General features: G+C 34.5%; 1 protein-coding gene across 3 annotated transcripts in view; it reads right to left on the bottom strand.

Moving 5' to 3' along the window:
- Positions 1-14,250, bottom strand: part of Cnksr2 (connector enhancer of kinase suppressor of Ras 2) — a 212,663-nt gene that overhangs the window by 11,552 nt on the left and 186,861 nt on the right. Inside the window, exon 21 of one of the 3 annotated variants that reach the window (XM_005358809.3) lies at positions 534-2,099. The exons of the other annotated variants lie outside the window; for them this stretch is intronic. Coding sequence (XP_005358866.1) covers positions 2,095-2,099 — 5 coding nt within the window. The 3' untranslated portion in view covers positions 534-2,094. Of the gene's footprint in view, positions 1-533; positions 2,100-14,250 lie in introns of those variants that run through there. 3 annotated transcript variants of the gene reach the window in all.

Genomic DNA, 14,250 nt, shown 5'->3' with positions numbered 1-14,250 from the left:
TTCCTTTGTAGCCAATTACTTATTTAAAAACTGGAAATAATTTTTCTTTTAGGAAAAATAACAATATTCCAACATTAATATTAGGCAACAGTTTCTTGGGTGGAAAAATGGATTTTAATGAGCAAAATCCCCTTCACTGAGAGGAACAAGTGATTGGATCTACCTACATTGCTAGGGTTTTCTTTTCTTCTCTTTTTAGATCAGCTAAAGCCCGTACTTATAAGTTAACTATGTTCAGAGGCTATAAGTGTCAGTTCTCCAATTTGCAATTTTTGTAAAATTATGTAGTTTAATAATAACTATATGACAGTGGCCATATTATCAGGGTACAAGAGGTTTTTTTTAATGATGAATATTTCAAATGGCAGAATGTCAGCATATTTAATACTAATTTACTAATCCCTAAGAAGGAATGGCTGTTTGAAAGATAAACATAGAAATTAATGTCAGAATCCAAATTTACCCACATAGTTTAAATATGTAACCAGTTAAAATGGAAGTTTAAGGCAGAAATTCATAATAGTGACAGCTTCAAAGTAAAGCTAAGGGATATTTTATTTGAAAATTAATACACAGTCACTACACTCATTAATGAGGAAGACCACCTAGAATTCTTCAAATCATAAAGTTTTACTATAATATCAACAGTGAGAATGATCCAAGAGAATTTCATTACTATTAAATGCCAATAAAATAAATTTGACTTATTTCCATGAACCAAGAACCACCATTCTTTAGATATACTTAAAAACACATGAAATGGTTAGAGCACAAAGGCAATTATAAGGCAGATCCATGTGATTTTTATTCACAACACAAACTTCATTTGTGAGAAAGAAGCATAGATTTCTTCTCACTGGAAAAATACTTGCTATCAAGCATACTTAGCAAATATTTAGCTATCTAGAAAGATCTGGTACCAACTGGTAATATTTTTATTTTAAGTAATTTAATATTTTAACAGGTATTCATATTAAGCAATACCACACACTGCAGCAACAGGAAGAAAAACATTTCATAATACAATATTAAATTATTTTTCACTGCACAATATGAAATATCCAATAATTAGCATTGAAATCATTACAGTGTATCTTATCCAACTAAAGGAAATTTCACATCTACCACAGAAGAAAAATAAGCAATAATGAGCCACAGGGGACCCAGTTACATAGTATTAAATAATATCTGAAGCTTGTTTGAAAGACATCCAGACAAAATATTTTTTCAAATATGGAAAACCATAGCCTACAGATTTGGATTATTTTACAGAAAAAGGATAGCTCATTCCAGTTTAAGAGGCAACATCACTTCTATTTAAGTGCCAAGACAAAGGAGAAAGTTAGGATTTTAGCTAAGGAATCGAATAAAGCCTGGCATGAGGAATTTCCTTCATTACTGTCACTGAAAGCAGTCTGCCTTACACCTGAATATGCTTTAATAATAGAATAAACATATTAAGTTTCAGAGCAGGGTGTGTACACCTTGCCTTAATAGATTAACACTTAATTTAGTACAATACAGCATGTCAAGATTTAAAAATGCAAATACACTTAACACAGAATTTGCTTCCACTGCTTTGCCTTAACCAGGCCACCAAGAGTCCATTAAACAGCATTTTCTAATTATCGGTGCTGATCCCTCTCTTCCTGGTGTCAGGCGAACACAACTGAGGTGTCACCATAGAGCCCTTACCCAGGCAAGACCCTTTACCCTCTGTTCACCCATAGACCGGGCAGTTTTCGGCTACTGTGTTCCATCTTGATTGGTTTGATCTTATGCTAGTCCCACTGTAGAAAGCTCGAATTCTTCTTAAAGAGTGGCCTGCCCCTCATAATATCTTTTTAGGGAGGCCCCAAATCCACAACACTTGATGGTCTAAGCTTTTTACAAGTCTGTTTTCTGTTATAAACAGCAAGGACGAGGCCATTTTAGTTGCTTGCAAGAGGTTGATGTTGAGTCTGCGCCGTGCCGACTCTCTTCGATCTAAATTCTCTAAACATTAGCTTAGCAATCTGTGATTCCAATGGGTTGAGTGCCAACAGAAGTGGATCCGATTTGGCATGGAGAGGTTCTACCAACTCTCGTAGTGTATTAGCCTAATATAATAAAGCAGTGATACAATATGATGAAAGACCTGCGAGTGCCATTATTCCAAAGCACATCAGTACTTGTATTAGAAATACCACCATGCAGTACCCATGAAGAGAAAATAATGTCTAGAATTGCATATGGTTTTAATACCATAATGTCTTTCTGTTGGCATGCAAGTCTACCTCGCCATAAATGGGACCAGTTTTGATTTAGTTTGTTTGGAATGCCAATCTTCCAATTACATACAATAACTAACAGACACATCTTTCCCCACCTCTAACTTGTACATATATGTCTATAGTTTGAATCAGAAAAGCCAGCTAAAGTATTCTCCACATAGGTGCAAAACCATCAGTCTTTTTTTTTTTTTTCAAATCAAAATGGATTTCTATATGTTTCCTCATTTTTACACAGTCTTAAGGTATGGAGAAGGTTTTTTTTTTTTTGTCTTTTGACCAGAAGGCTGTCTTCCTGCTGTGACATAAAAGCAACTGTTCTGATCCAGAGAAATTGCAATAGCCTAGCTAGCATTGTTCTGATGAGGAGGCCCCAGACTAAATGATACCAAGTGAAAAAAAATGAAAAGCCACAACAAGAAGCATGACAAAAAGATGATTTTACATCTGAGCATTAGCCACACATCAAGGAGTTTATAAATTGGAAGAGAACAACACTTTTGAATGACTGGAAAAGCGGAGCAGAGTTCAGAAAAACTAACATCTCTCTTTGTTCATTTTATTTTTCATCTTCAGGAATCCAAATATTGTCGGTAGGTACACATTGGCAATATTTGTCATCACTAGTATAAGGCAGAATTTTGTCTGCCGCACCCTGTCATAGTTTTGGTTATATCCCCAGAAGAAACAAAGAGGGAGCAGGATCAGAGAAAGCAATCTGTCTACTGCTACATTCCTTAGAAAATGGGAAAGGAAATAACTGGTGTGTAGAAAATGAAATAGAGTGTAGTTCAAAACCAGCAGAAGCACTTTTCTATCACATCATACACTGAGTATAAAAGGGGCTGAGAGCTAAGTAATTTTCTTATGTAGGTCAAGTGAAATAACAAACAACACCTCATCATTTAAAAGATTATCATGCCGGAAATATGTCTCTAGGTCCTACCACTGTTTGATAAGGGTATGGGACTTCAGAATGGAAAATCAGAGGCAATCTAACCTGAGTCATAAAGTCTTATCTCAGTTTAAACTGTCCTTAATTTTCTATGTAATTAAAATATTTTATAAGTTGTTTTAGACACATTCATCATTTTTTGTAGAGATAATATTACATGAATACTTTCATTTCTAGTATATTTCTTAATGCACATTTAACTAGAGCCCTGGTAATCAAGTGGGGTTTAATTACACTTACAGTATTGCTTCTATAAGATTACTGAATTTTATTATAAGAGATTTGAAAATATCTCTCCAGTTTAGTCCCTTATCTGAGTATAAGATTGTGGTGAAGAATCACTATTTCAAAGTGGTAAGCACTCTTTACCAACCTGTTAATGTTAGCACAAAAAAGGTAACTCCTTAAGAAAAAGATATCTCTCCAACTATTTGTGATTAAGTACCACTGACTAGAGACTCTTAAGGATGGAGGTATTTGTTAAACATAAATTTCTAGGTGCCACTTCTTACATACTGGATCAGGATGTCTGAGGACAGAACTCTGGAATTCTCAGTTTATACAAGTAATGATTCTTTTGCCCATTGTAGTTTGAAATCTGCACTGGCAAGGGCTACTCAGTGGGTAGGATTCACTATCCTGTATATACCAGTAGTTTCTAAGTCATTAGCCTCTAGGTAGGGATGTTATATAGCATTTAATTGCACCCCTTCCATCAGTGGAACACTATCACTCAGCTAATACAAGTTCAAGGTTTTTGTTGAAGAATGTGTTGGAAATATCTTGGAGTCCTGAAGTTAGGAAAGTTAGGAAAAAACTTGATGAACTGCTTGAATATATTCTTGAAAGATAAAATTTTATGTTGAGTTAAATATTTCCTAATTTTGTTTTTTAAAAAATATTTATTTATTTATTATATTCTGTCTGTGTGTATGCCTGAAGGCCAGAAGAGGGCACCAGACCTCATTACAGATGGTTGTGAGCCACCATGTGGTTGCTGGGAATTGAACTCAGGACCTTTGGAAGAGCAGACAATGCTCTTAACTGCTGAGCCATCTCTCCAGCCCCATAAATATTTCCTTTTTTTTTTTTGATTTTTAGAGACAGGGTTTCTCTGTGGTTTTGGAGCCTGTCCTGGAACTAGCTCTTGTAGACCAGGCTGGTCTTGAACTCACAGAGATCCGCCTGCTTCTGCCGGAAGCTGAGTGCTGGGAAATATTTCCTATTTTTGAGGCAAATAGAACAATTATAAGGATATTCGTAGACTAAGTCCAATTGAATCAACTGTATGGTTAGGTACTACAAGCCAGGCCAAACACTGGTAAAGGCACAAAGGGCTCAAGGTGCATGTCTCATTGACAAGAGTTTTGTGCAAACACAAACAAACCCATTTCGAAGTGAGACTATTCTATATGTTTATCGTTTACTTCTGAGAGACTTGCACTTCTGTGCCTTTCTGCAAGTCTCTTTCAGATTCTCAACAGTCCACTGTGAGAATGCAAATTATTTTGAGAAATATATGTCCTTTTCTCCTTTTTTTTATGAGTTTAAAAATGACTCCACTAAGGACTACTCAAATAATAAGCAAAAATATAAATTCTGGAAACACAAATTTTAGGAACATTAAAAACATACCCACTAGGAAGAGTTGATTTCAATCAGATGTTTGAGGTTACATTAGAGTGGTTAATGTTGAAGTCATAAACATTTGTATGAGAATGACTATGATTAAATTTGAATACTAAGCAGGTACCAACATTTTCTTGTTGAATGAGAGCAAACTGCTTGAAACTGGAACTATGTCCTTAAAACAAATGAGCACTTTAGAATAGTCTCACTTTAGTTTGAATTCCAAAAGAAAACTTTCCTATTTATCTGCTTTCATTCCGAAAAACTTGAGGGCAAATCCAGGAGCGAAAGCTCCAACAAATAGTCACAGACTGCTTGCATATAGTGAAGGCCGCTGAGAGCAGATGACCAAGCCTAGCAGGGACAACATAGGAGCGCCAGAGAGAATTACTTGGTTTTTAGAAGTTTAGTTAACATACGTATCTGAAGTCTTCATTTTTCTCTAAGTATATAAATATCCAGATTTGAGTTTTTCTTAAAGTATAAGTAATAACTACTTTCATCAACATAAGCATCTGAAGGAATGGACCTGTGACTTGAGCACCCACTTCCTTCTAAAAGGTTGAATTAAGAGTAGAAGCTTTCATTGTTTGCTATTCGGTTTTTAAAATGGAAAGCAAGAGGAATTAATTTTTACATGTACATGTTGTGGAGCAAAGATAAAATGAGTGTATGTGTGTTTATGTGTGTCTGTGTATACACAAATGTGATTCCTCCATTATAGTTCATTACTATTTTCTAATATTTTAGTTGAGTGATGCAGAGACAGCTCATATATTTCATCTGACAATATTATTAATAAAATAACCACATTAAACTCTACCAAGACGGCCATTTTCCTGGTGAAGTTTTCTTTCAGAAGTATTAATGGGTGTCTAGTGACTAGATTCTGAGATATGAACACACTACAAGAAAAACAAAACTTTTGCAATACGTCCTTGATATGAACAATGTATGTTTTTAATATATGAGAGTTTAAACTTTACTATGAGTTTATGTATTTATAAACAGAAGTAATTAGATCACCTGATGATCAGTGTGAAAGTAATTCAGTGATGAGACTGGACAATATGGTGAAGACATAAGTCACCAAACACCTTATGATTACGTATGACTTTGCCACAAATGGAAAAAGACCCCAACAAATTGGAATTAACAATATTTAAGTTTGTTTCTAAATCATTTCATTCTATAGGTTCTCTTTTCCTCCTTCTAATAACACTACATTTTAAAAAACCCCATAAGTACTTTGAAAAGCAGTTTTTTCTGACCTGAACTTTGAGCCACTTAAGGGTTCAGGTAATAAAAATGTTTTTAAAATACTGATTTATTGATTATATTTTTATCTTAGAAGCTACTGAATATGGATGGACATCTTACTTGACTTGAATTTTCCAAACTGAAAATTCTCATAGGATAACAGCTAAGAGAAAGTAGGGGAGCTGGGGTTCTGAAGATAAATTTTGTGTGTCTTCCTTTTATCTCCTTTGGCAAATTTGCTGATCAATTAACTTGAACTTTGCTCAGTAAATGTTAAGGCTGTTGTAAGGATACTTTTACTGCCCATTTTTATTAGGTGCAGTCAGTGGCCAAACTTCCCAATTATTCAAAATATAATCTAAAAATAAATGAACATATCCAAATCAACAATATCTTTGCAAGCAATATCTAATGGATATACCTTATAGGATGGGCTATATTTCTAGGCTCTCCCTGATCACCTCTGTGGTACAAGGATTGTATTCAGGGCCTCATGAATGGTGAATATGTGGTCTACCTCTGAACTACCTCCGCAGCCCTACTCCACTCTATTCTTCCTCGCGTATTGAAATTTTAAACTATCCTAAAAGTTCTGCCATTATCATATGGGAAGAGCACTATTATTTTTAAAGAATGTCATTTAGTATCAGACCCAGGAGCATATTATTCCAGGAAAGCAAATGAGGGGGGGAGGTGATATAGGACGGTCACCTGTCTATGTGTTGCTTTCATTGGTTAATAAAAAAACTGCCTTGGCCTTTTGATAGGTCAGCCCTTAGGTGGGTGGAGTAGACAGAACAGAATTCTGGGAGGAAGAAAGCAGAGTCAGTCAAGTGCCATGAAGCTCTGGTCCGAGAAAGACATGGGTTAGAATCTTTTCTGGTAAGCTACCATCTCGTGGTGCTACATGGATTACTAAATATGTGTTAAAGCAAGATGTGAGAATTAGCCAATAAGAGGCTGGAACTAATGGGCCAGGCAGTGTTTAAATGAATACAGTTTCTGTGTAATTATTCTGGGGCTAAGCTAGCCTTGCGGGAGCCAGGCGGGATGAAAAGCAGGCCTACTCACCTGCTCCACTACAGGGAGGGGAAGAGAGACACAATCTAAAAAAGGGAGTGAAAATATTAAATTCTTTTCAACAAGAATGTAACAGCTGGTTGTGTGGAGGGGCAGGAGCGGAAATATTGTAGCAAAGCAAGAAAAGGAGTTCTTCTTACACTTCAAATCTAAAGAGTTTTCCCTCTCACACTGTATACTGCTCTGAGAGGAGAACTTAGAAGTGGATTTTGCTTACTGTCTTTGAGATTTCAATATTCAAAACACGGATTTTTTCTCTTTCAATAACTTCTAAATGTTAATGCTTTATTAATAACCTCCTTGGCATGCCAGTCTGATATTTGGGATCATTTACTCATTAACAACTCTGGCAAGGAGGTAAGACTCTGGGGTCATTGCCAATTGAATTTCAGGACCATCAAAAATACCTCTCCAGCAAAGCAAGTGCCAAGAGAAGAAGAAATTCAAGATGAGTCATTTACCACTAACACCTTTTCTTTACTTAAATCTGTTATATAGCTAATTTAACATTTCATATCCTTTTTATTTCTCCTACAATTATTATATCAGACTGTATCATAAAGCTCCTTTGCTAAAATAGTTTCACAATTCAACATTGAAATTCTATTTTAGTGATATGTATCATGTTGTTTACAAGAAAGAAATGTGGTAAATAAAAATCACTGTAAAATATATTTATAAGAATGTACCACAGGTGAAACCAATTAGTACAACTTTTCACCTTAATCGAAAATCTGGGCCAACGGGTATTCATATTCAATCTTAGCTGTGTTAGAAATTAATGGCTATTAGATTTTGAACCAGAAAATGTATTCTGTACTTGGGATAGACAAGTATAGAATTAGAAAACTATAGGAAGTGTACCATCTGAAATATTCTATTAAATATGAGCTTCATTTCTTCTTCTGGAAAATATTGTGTAGTATTAATCCTTATAAAGGAAACTACATTTTACTGGAGAGTTACAGAGATGCTGACTCTCAGTCTTCTTATGGAAAAATAAAAATGGCTTTATATAGCTACTATGAAAGGTTGCCTGCCATATCTGTGCTTAACATTTGGTATCATATGTTGAATTTTACACTCAGCATGATAATTACAGAAAAGTAGATTCATATAGGAACTTCACTAGGGTGAGCATTTCTTTTATGAAAATAAAATCTTTGAAATGTCAGAAGGTTCTATCTTAAAATATAATTTATATTGAAATGTGAAAAAATCTAATCAATATACTTGTTTATTATCTGCAAGTCAATCAGTTTTATAGTGCTTTATGGGGCTATATTACTTGTAATATATTTGAAAAAAACGAGAACTCCATATTTCATTACAACCCAGTCAGGCTTTAAACATTTCTATACGTTATATTTTATTTATAAAAGACTATGTTGCCTTCTCTAGAATGAAAAGATACAACTATTAAGAAAGAGAGGCTGTCTCAAGTCACTTTTATTGGCTAGAAACATGTAAAAATGGGGTATATTTAGAATTCCCAAGTTTTTCTTAAAATTCCCAATTGATTGACTTTGCAGGTAATAAACAAATGCATTGAGATTCAATTTGCTTTGGTTACTACCATTGTTTGTGGGGGAAGAGAAGATCAAAAACAATAATATCGCCGGGCGATGGTGGCGCACGCCTTTAATCCCAGCACTCGGGAGGCAGAGGCAGGCGGATCTCTGTTCGAGACCAGCCTGGTTTACAGAGCTAGTTCCAGGACAGGCTCCAAAGCCACAGGGAAACCCTATCTCGAAAAACAAAAAAAAAAAAAAAAAAACAAAAAAGAAAAGAAAAAGAATGCAAAAAAACCCCCAATAATATCTATGGAGTAAATAATTTATCTATAACAAAAATGATCACCAAAGGATTCCATGAAACTGGTCTTATTTATTTTATGTGTGTTTATGTTATTAGCCTCATTATTGGATGAAGAAATGCAAGAACCCACATAGGGCTATGTTTTCAGAGTTCTTTGATAGATGTATACATACTACTACCACAAATTTCTATATGTATACATACACATATACATATATAAACATATTAGAAGATGTATTGGTTTGTGTATGGTTCAGATCTACTTCATCAGATCTAAACAGCTAATGTTATAAGTTTATTTATCATGAAATATTACACCAAACCCTTCTTAAGTCCATGAATACTAATAATCAAGATTCTAGAACAACTTATCTCTTGATTTGGTTATTAAGTGCAGAAATAATCTAAAAGACATCAATCTTGAATTTTGAAGCAAATTCAGAAAATCTTTAAATTAAGTTTCAAACCATCATTAAGTGTATGTTAATCACATGTGCATATTACTATTAAGGAAGGCTGTCACACAGTTTAAACTAAGACATTATTCTGCAGCAATTGACTAAGCATAGTACACACCATAAATAGACATAAAACCAGAACCTGACCAAAGAAAATGTCGAGATGACATTTTCTTCCTCCTTACTGGAAATCTTCACTACATTAGAGAGCCTATTTTCTTTCTTTTGTGAAAAATCAGTAGATACCTCAAAAGTATTAGTAGTAACTCTTTCTTAAAAGTTAATATATTTGAATTAGAGAAAGGCTAGAGAACCAAGACCCTGGTTTTAGTCATACTAGGAACGATTACAGATCTTAGATGTGTGGGTAGATTGGTCACCATGGTGATAAAAAGTCAGCTTGGAGTAGATACTACATTACATTGCTCCCCATAGAAACAGTGAAGCTGAAATCAAATGCCACTTCTGTATTTAGCATGGAAAAAACCTGAAACTCCATTGAACTTACACTTTCCTCAGGAGTTGCTAAAGCAACTTAACAAATCTAGTCTGGTGTGGTGGCATCAGCACTTGGAAGATCAAAGCAGAAGGATCTCTGTACATCTGAGGCCCAGAGTGTGGTCTATAATGAGACCCTGTCTTCTTTTCTTAAAGATACTTCCCTTATATATAATTTTTCATTTGTAATGGATTCCCCTGATAAGACTTCTTCACACTTTTAGTCATGTGCCTTGTGTGCTCTTCTCAATGGTTTTTTTAAAACCTTTTGTCTGACTGGTGAGTACCGGACAAAATTGCATGTACCTGAAATAAGAAAATCTACTTAAAATCTTAAATGTAAACTATATGGTAGAGGTGGGATTTTTCGGTAGACAAATGTCAGCAAGAAACTGATATCACATGTGCTGTTTCTGCCACTTCTACATCAAGGAAGAATCATTTAGGTATTTCCTTTGAATGGCCTATGGTGACAAGTTATTTGTATGTCATTAGTATTAGGAATAGATGAAGGCAAGGATTAATTATCAATACAGCTCATATTTTTCAATAGTTCTTACTTCATTGACAGATGTTGATTAGAAACATGGAAAAGATTTTAAGTCCCTCACTGTCTTGGGGAGCTGTTGGTGGAGGTATAGGCAAATGCTCAGTAGAGTATGTTTATTGCTGTTTGGAACTTGGTCCTTTAACTAAATTTGACTACTCTTCCTTCTATGTTGTATGCAACAGGAAAACAGGTATCATTGTAACATAACCATTTGTTGTTTTAAGAAATTGAAATGTCATATTATGAACTTACTGATATTCACGTTTCAGCTTTTATAGTATGATACAATGTTATAAAAACTGGGTTCAGATCATTTTAAGTCTAATTTATAACTTTTCAGTCATTAATAAGATACGATTTCTTATAATATCACTAGTTCAACTACATAGTTCTAAAAATTCAATATTTTGACTAGTGATAATTTTAAAAAGCATAATAATTTGTATTCTATATTACTTGATTAGTTTAATTTTCACTCACACTTTAATTTAATTGGGTTATACAGACATTTGGATTACGAACTACTAGGGATGATATACAATTAAGTCACATAGTCTCCATTTAAGACATGTTCTGGTTTTAGAAATCAAGCAACAAATAGAATTCAAGTTTGGACAAGTATATCCTTAACACATCACAGTTCTAACTGTGATGAAACAAGTCACGACAGAAATCTTGGTAGCATTCTACTCTTTCACATAATAATTCTGATTACAGGAAGACTTTTCATCATTTTAATGTTTCTACACTCCGCTGAAATAGTTTATCAAGTGGCTAGATGTACTCCATCTGATATCAGTGACCTTAATATGCAAAAAGTAGGTCTGAATATCAGCAATGGATTTTCTTATACTTTTCAGATACTACAGAAGACAGTTTTTGTGTCACTAGCAGGAATATTACAGATGTTTCCACAGTGAATCATTTGTGTAATTTGACTATCATATTCCATTCCCGGTGCTGGGAGGCCTACTAATTAAACAGTATTATTTTATTTGCTTTTTGGGATAAAAGGTCAATTATCAGAAACAAGAACAACCATAAATCAAGTTTTGGAAACTCATGTCTTTCTTTCCTCTACAATATACATTTTTGCAAGCTACAAATGTATGAAAAGTTTTAAAAATAGTTTTATTTAATATTTATTTATTCTGGGTTCTATGACAACATTATACATGACATTCTTTATACCCTTTTTAATACATGCTTAGGAAATTAGGAAAATAATGTTTTGAATGGCTAAATCAAGCTTACTTGTAGATTTTTATGATCACCTCAGCTATATTAATTATTCGGTTGGAAAAGACTTAACATTGATTATGCGGGAAAATATGGAAATACCTTATCTCATTTTTCGTTTTATGATTACACACTCTGAAACACTGCCAGGCACTTTCTAAAATGTTAAAATAGTACCAAAAGTTTTTTGTTTGTTTTGTTTTGATACAGGGTCATATGGTAGAGCAGATGGCCCCGAATTCACTATACAGTTGAAAGCAGCGGTGAACTCCTATCTTTCTGCTTCTACTTCCTTTCTGAGTGCTGAGATTGCAGGTGTGCACTACCACACTATTTTACCCCACACTTTGTAAGTTCTTTATGCTTTAATACTAGAGTATTCATTATCCAAAATGCTTCAAACTAAAAGGACTTCAGCCTTCAGGGTTTTTTTTTTTTTGTGTGTGTGTTTTGGAATATTTGTATGGATTTTTTTCTTTGACTGTTTGAGAATCTTTAATCTTAAAATCCCAAATCCAAAATGTCTTGAAATAGAAAACTTCCCCAAAATTATGGATTTCAAAGTATTTGGTGTTTCAGATTTTTGGATAAGGGGTGCTCAACTTGTAATAGCACATTATTATTACTTTATATAAAAGGTCTAAGTTCTGGCAAATGGCTCAGTAGGCTGCGTGGCACTTGCCTCCAAGTCTGATTACCCATCTTAAAGACCTAGGACCCACATGATGGCAGAGGAGAAAATAGACTCCCCAGAAGTTGTGTTCTGATTACATGCATGTGTACATGTGTGCAGATGCACACACAATACATACACCAATAAATGTTAACAAGTAAAAAAAGTCTATTGTTGAAAAAAAGCATTACAATAAAAAGTTTGGAACTCAACTTGTTTCTGCAATTTGGTGCTAATATTTTAGGTTATGTGAGTTAACGCTGAGCAGGGAAATTATAAATCCTGGAAACTACTTAATAGTTGAACAAAGAAATAGCTTATCAAGGACAGGCTATGGATCTAAAATACAAGTTCCTGGCATTCTTTGGTAGTCTTGTTTCCTTGCACTTAATAGTTTTGCTACAAGTCAAAGGTTTATACAGTTGCTCTATCTTGTAATTCTGTGGTATCATTTGAGGGCAGTAAGAACAAAGGGTTAAAAATCATGAAAAACTACCCCAATGAAGGTACTTGTAGGATTGAAACTGGTGAATTAATTTTTATGAAACCTTCTGAAGATGAAAAAATATAAATTATATAACCCTAGCTTCATTTTCTTTTCTGCTTAAGTCATCAACACACTAATGTTGTTCACTTAGTGGAGATAAGAATATATGCATGTAATTGGTGCATATACTAAAACCTGGATAATTTTTGTTTCAGGAATATAAAGACAGGGCTAGAAATGTAAGTCAGTAGTTAAAACTACTTGCTGCTCTTATGAGGAGATTTTGGTTCCCAGTTCCTACATGGTGGCTCATAACTATTCATAACTCCAGTGCCTGGGCATCCAAAGCCCTCTTCCAACCTCCAAGGGCACCACACATGTATGTGGTAGAAATATATACATGTAGGGAAAACACTCATACACACAAAATAAGTGAGTCTAAAAATAAAAAGAAATATAAAGAAAGAGGTACAATGCATTTGGAACCTCACACTCAACAGCAGTGGAAAACGTTTATGGTGGCAACAGCTATAAAAGGGACTGAAAAGGCCTCGTACAGTGGCAAACCTGTAGTTTCTGCCATGGAATCTGCTGTGGGAGGATTACCTGAGCCCAGGAATTAAAGATCTGCCTAGGGTAACATGGTAGAGTCCTTTCTCAGTAAAGGATAAGGTTGAAGAAGAAAGGAGGGGGATGAAACTGATCTTGTAATTTCTTTTATTTCTCTTTTTAAACATTGATAAAAACTTAATATTGAAGATAGAAACATTAGTTACACAATAGAAAATTTCAGTAATTAGTTTGATAAAAAATCTTAGAAATACAGATATAAATTGCCCACTAAAAGTAGAAAAAGATACACAATTCAAGATTCCTTAGAAAAAAGCCTTGAGGTGTGGAAGAGTTCTATGAAAAGGAGGATAGGCTAACTAGAAACACATGAGCAGATAACAGCGCATGCTTATAAGAAGAATGCCACAAAGGCAGGCATTGCTGAGGCTTGTGGCAAAGAAAGAGTCTTTAGAAATTAAGAAAAAGTAATGACAAAATACAAAAGAGCCATATAATGTGACTGACATCGCAGGCTTTTCCTGCAAGGGGCCTGTAGACTGCAGCACTGAAGAAATGCTTCTGGAGAAAACAAGAGCTCTTTGGACCTGCAGCAACCATAGCAAATGAATGAACATTTTGGAAATTAATTTTTTTTTATTTTTTATTTTTTTTAAATTTATTTATTTGGGGAGGATGGGGGGAACTTGGGGAAAAAGGAGGATTGGGATAAAGGAAGGTTGGATAGGGGAGCACGGAAGCACAATTCTTAGTTAAGGGAGCC

Source organism: Microtus ochrogaster, chromosome X, assembly GCF_000317375.1.
Source record: "Microtus ochrogaster isolate Prairie Vole_2 chromosome X, MicOch1.0, whole genome shotgun sequence".
NCBI classification, from domain to species: Eukaryota; Metazoa; Chordata; class Mammalia; order Rodentia; family Cricetidae; genus Microtus; species Microtus ochrogaster.
This window is presented reverse-complemented; position numbering and strand designations above follow the sequence as displayed.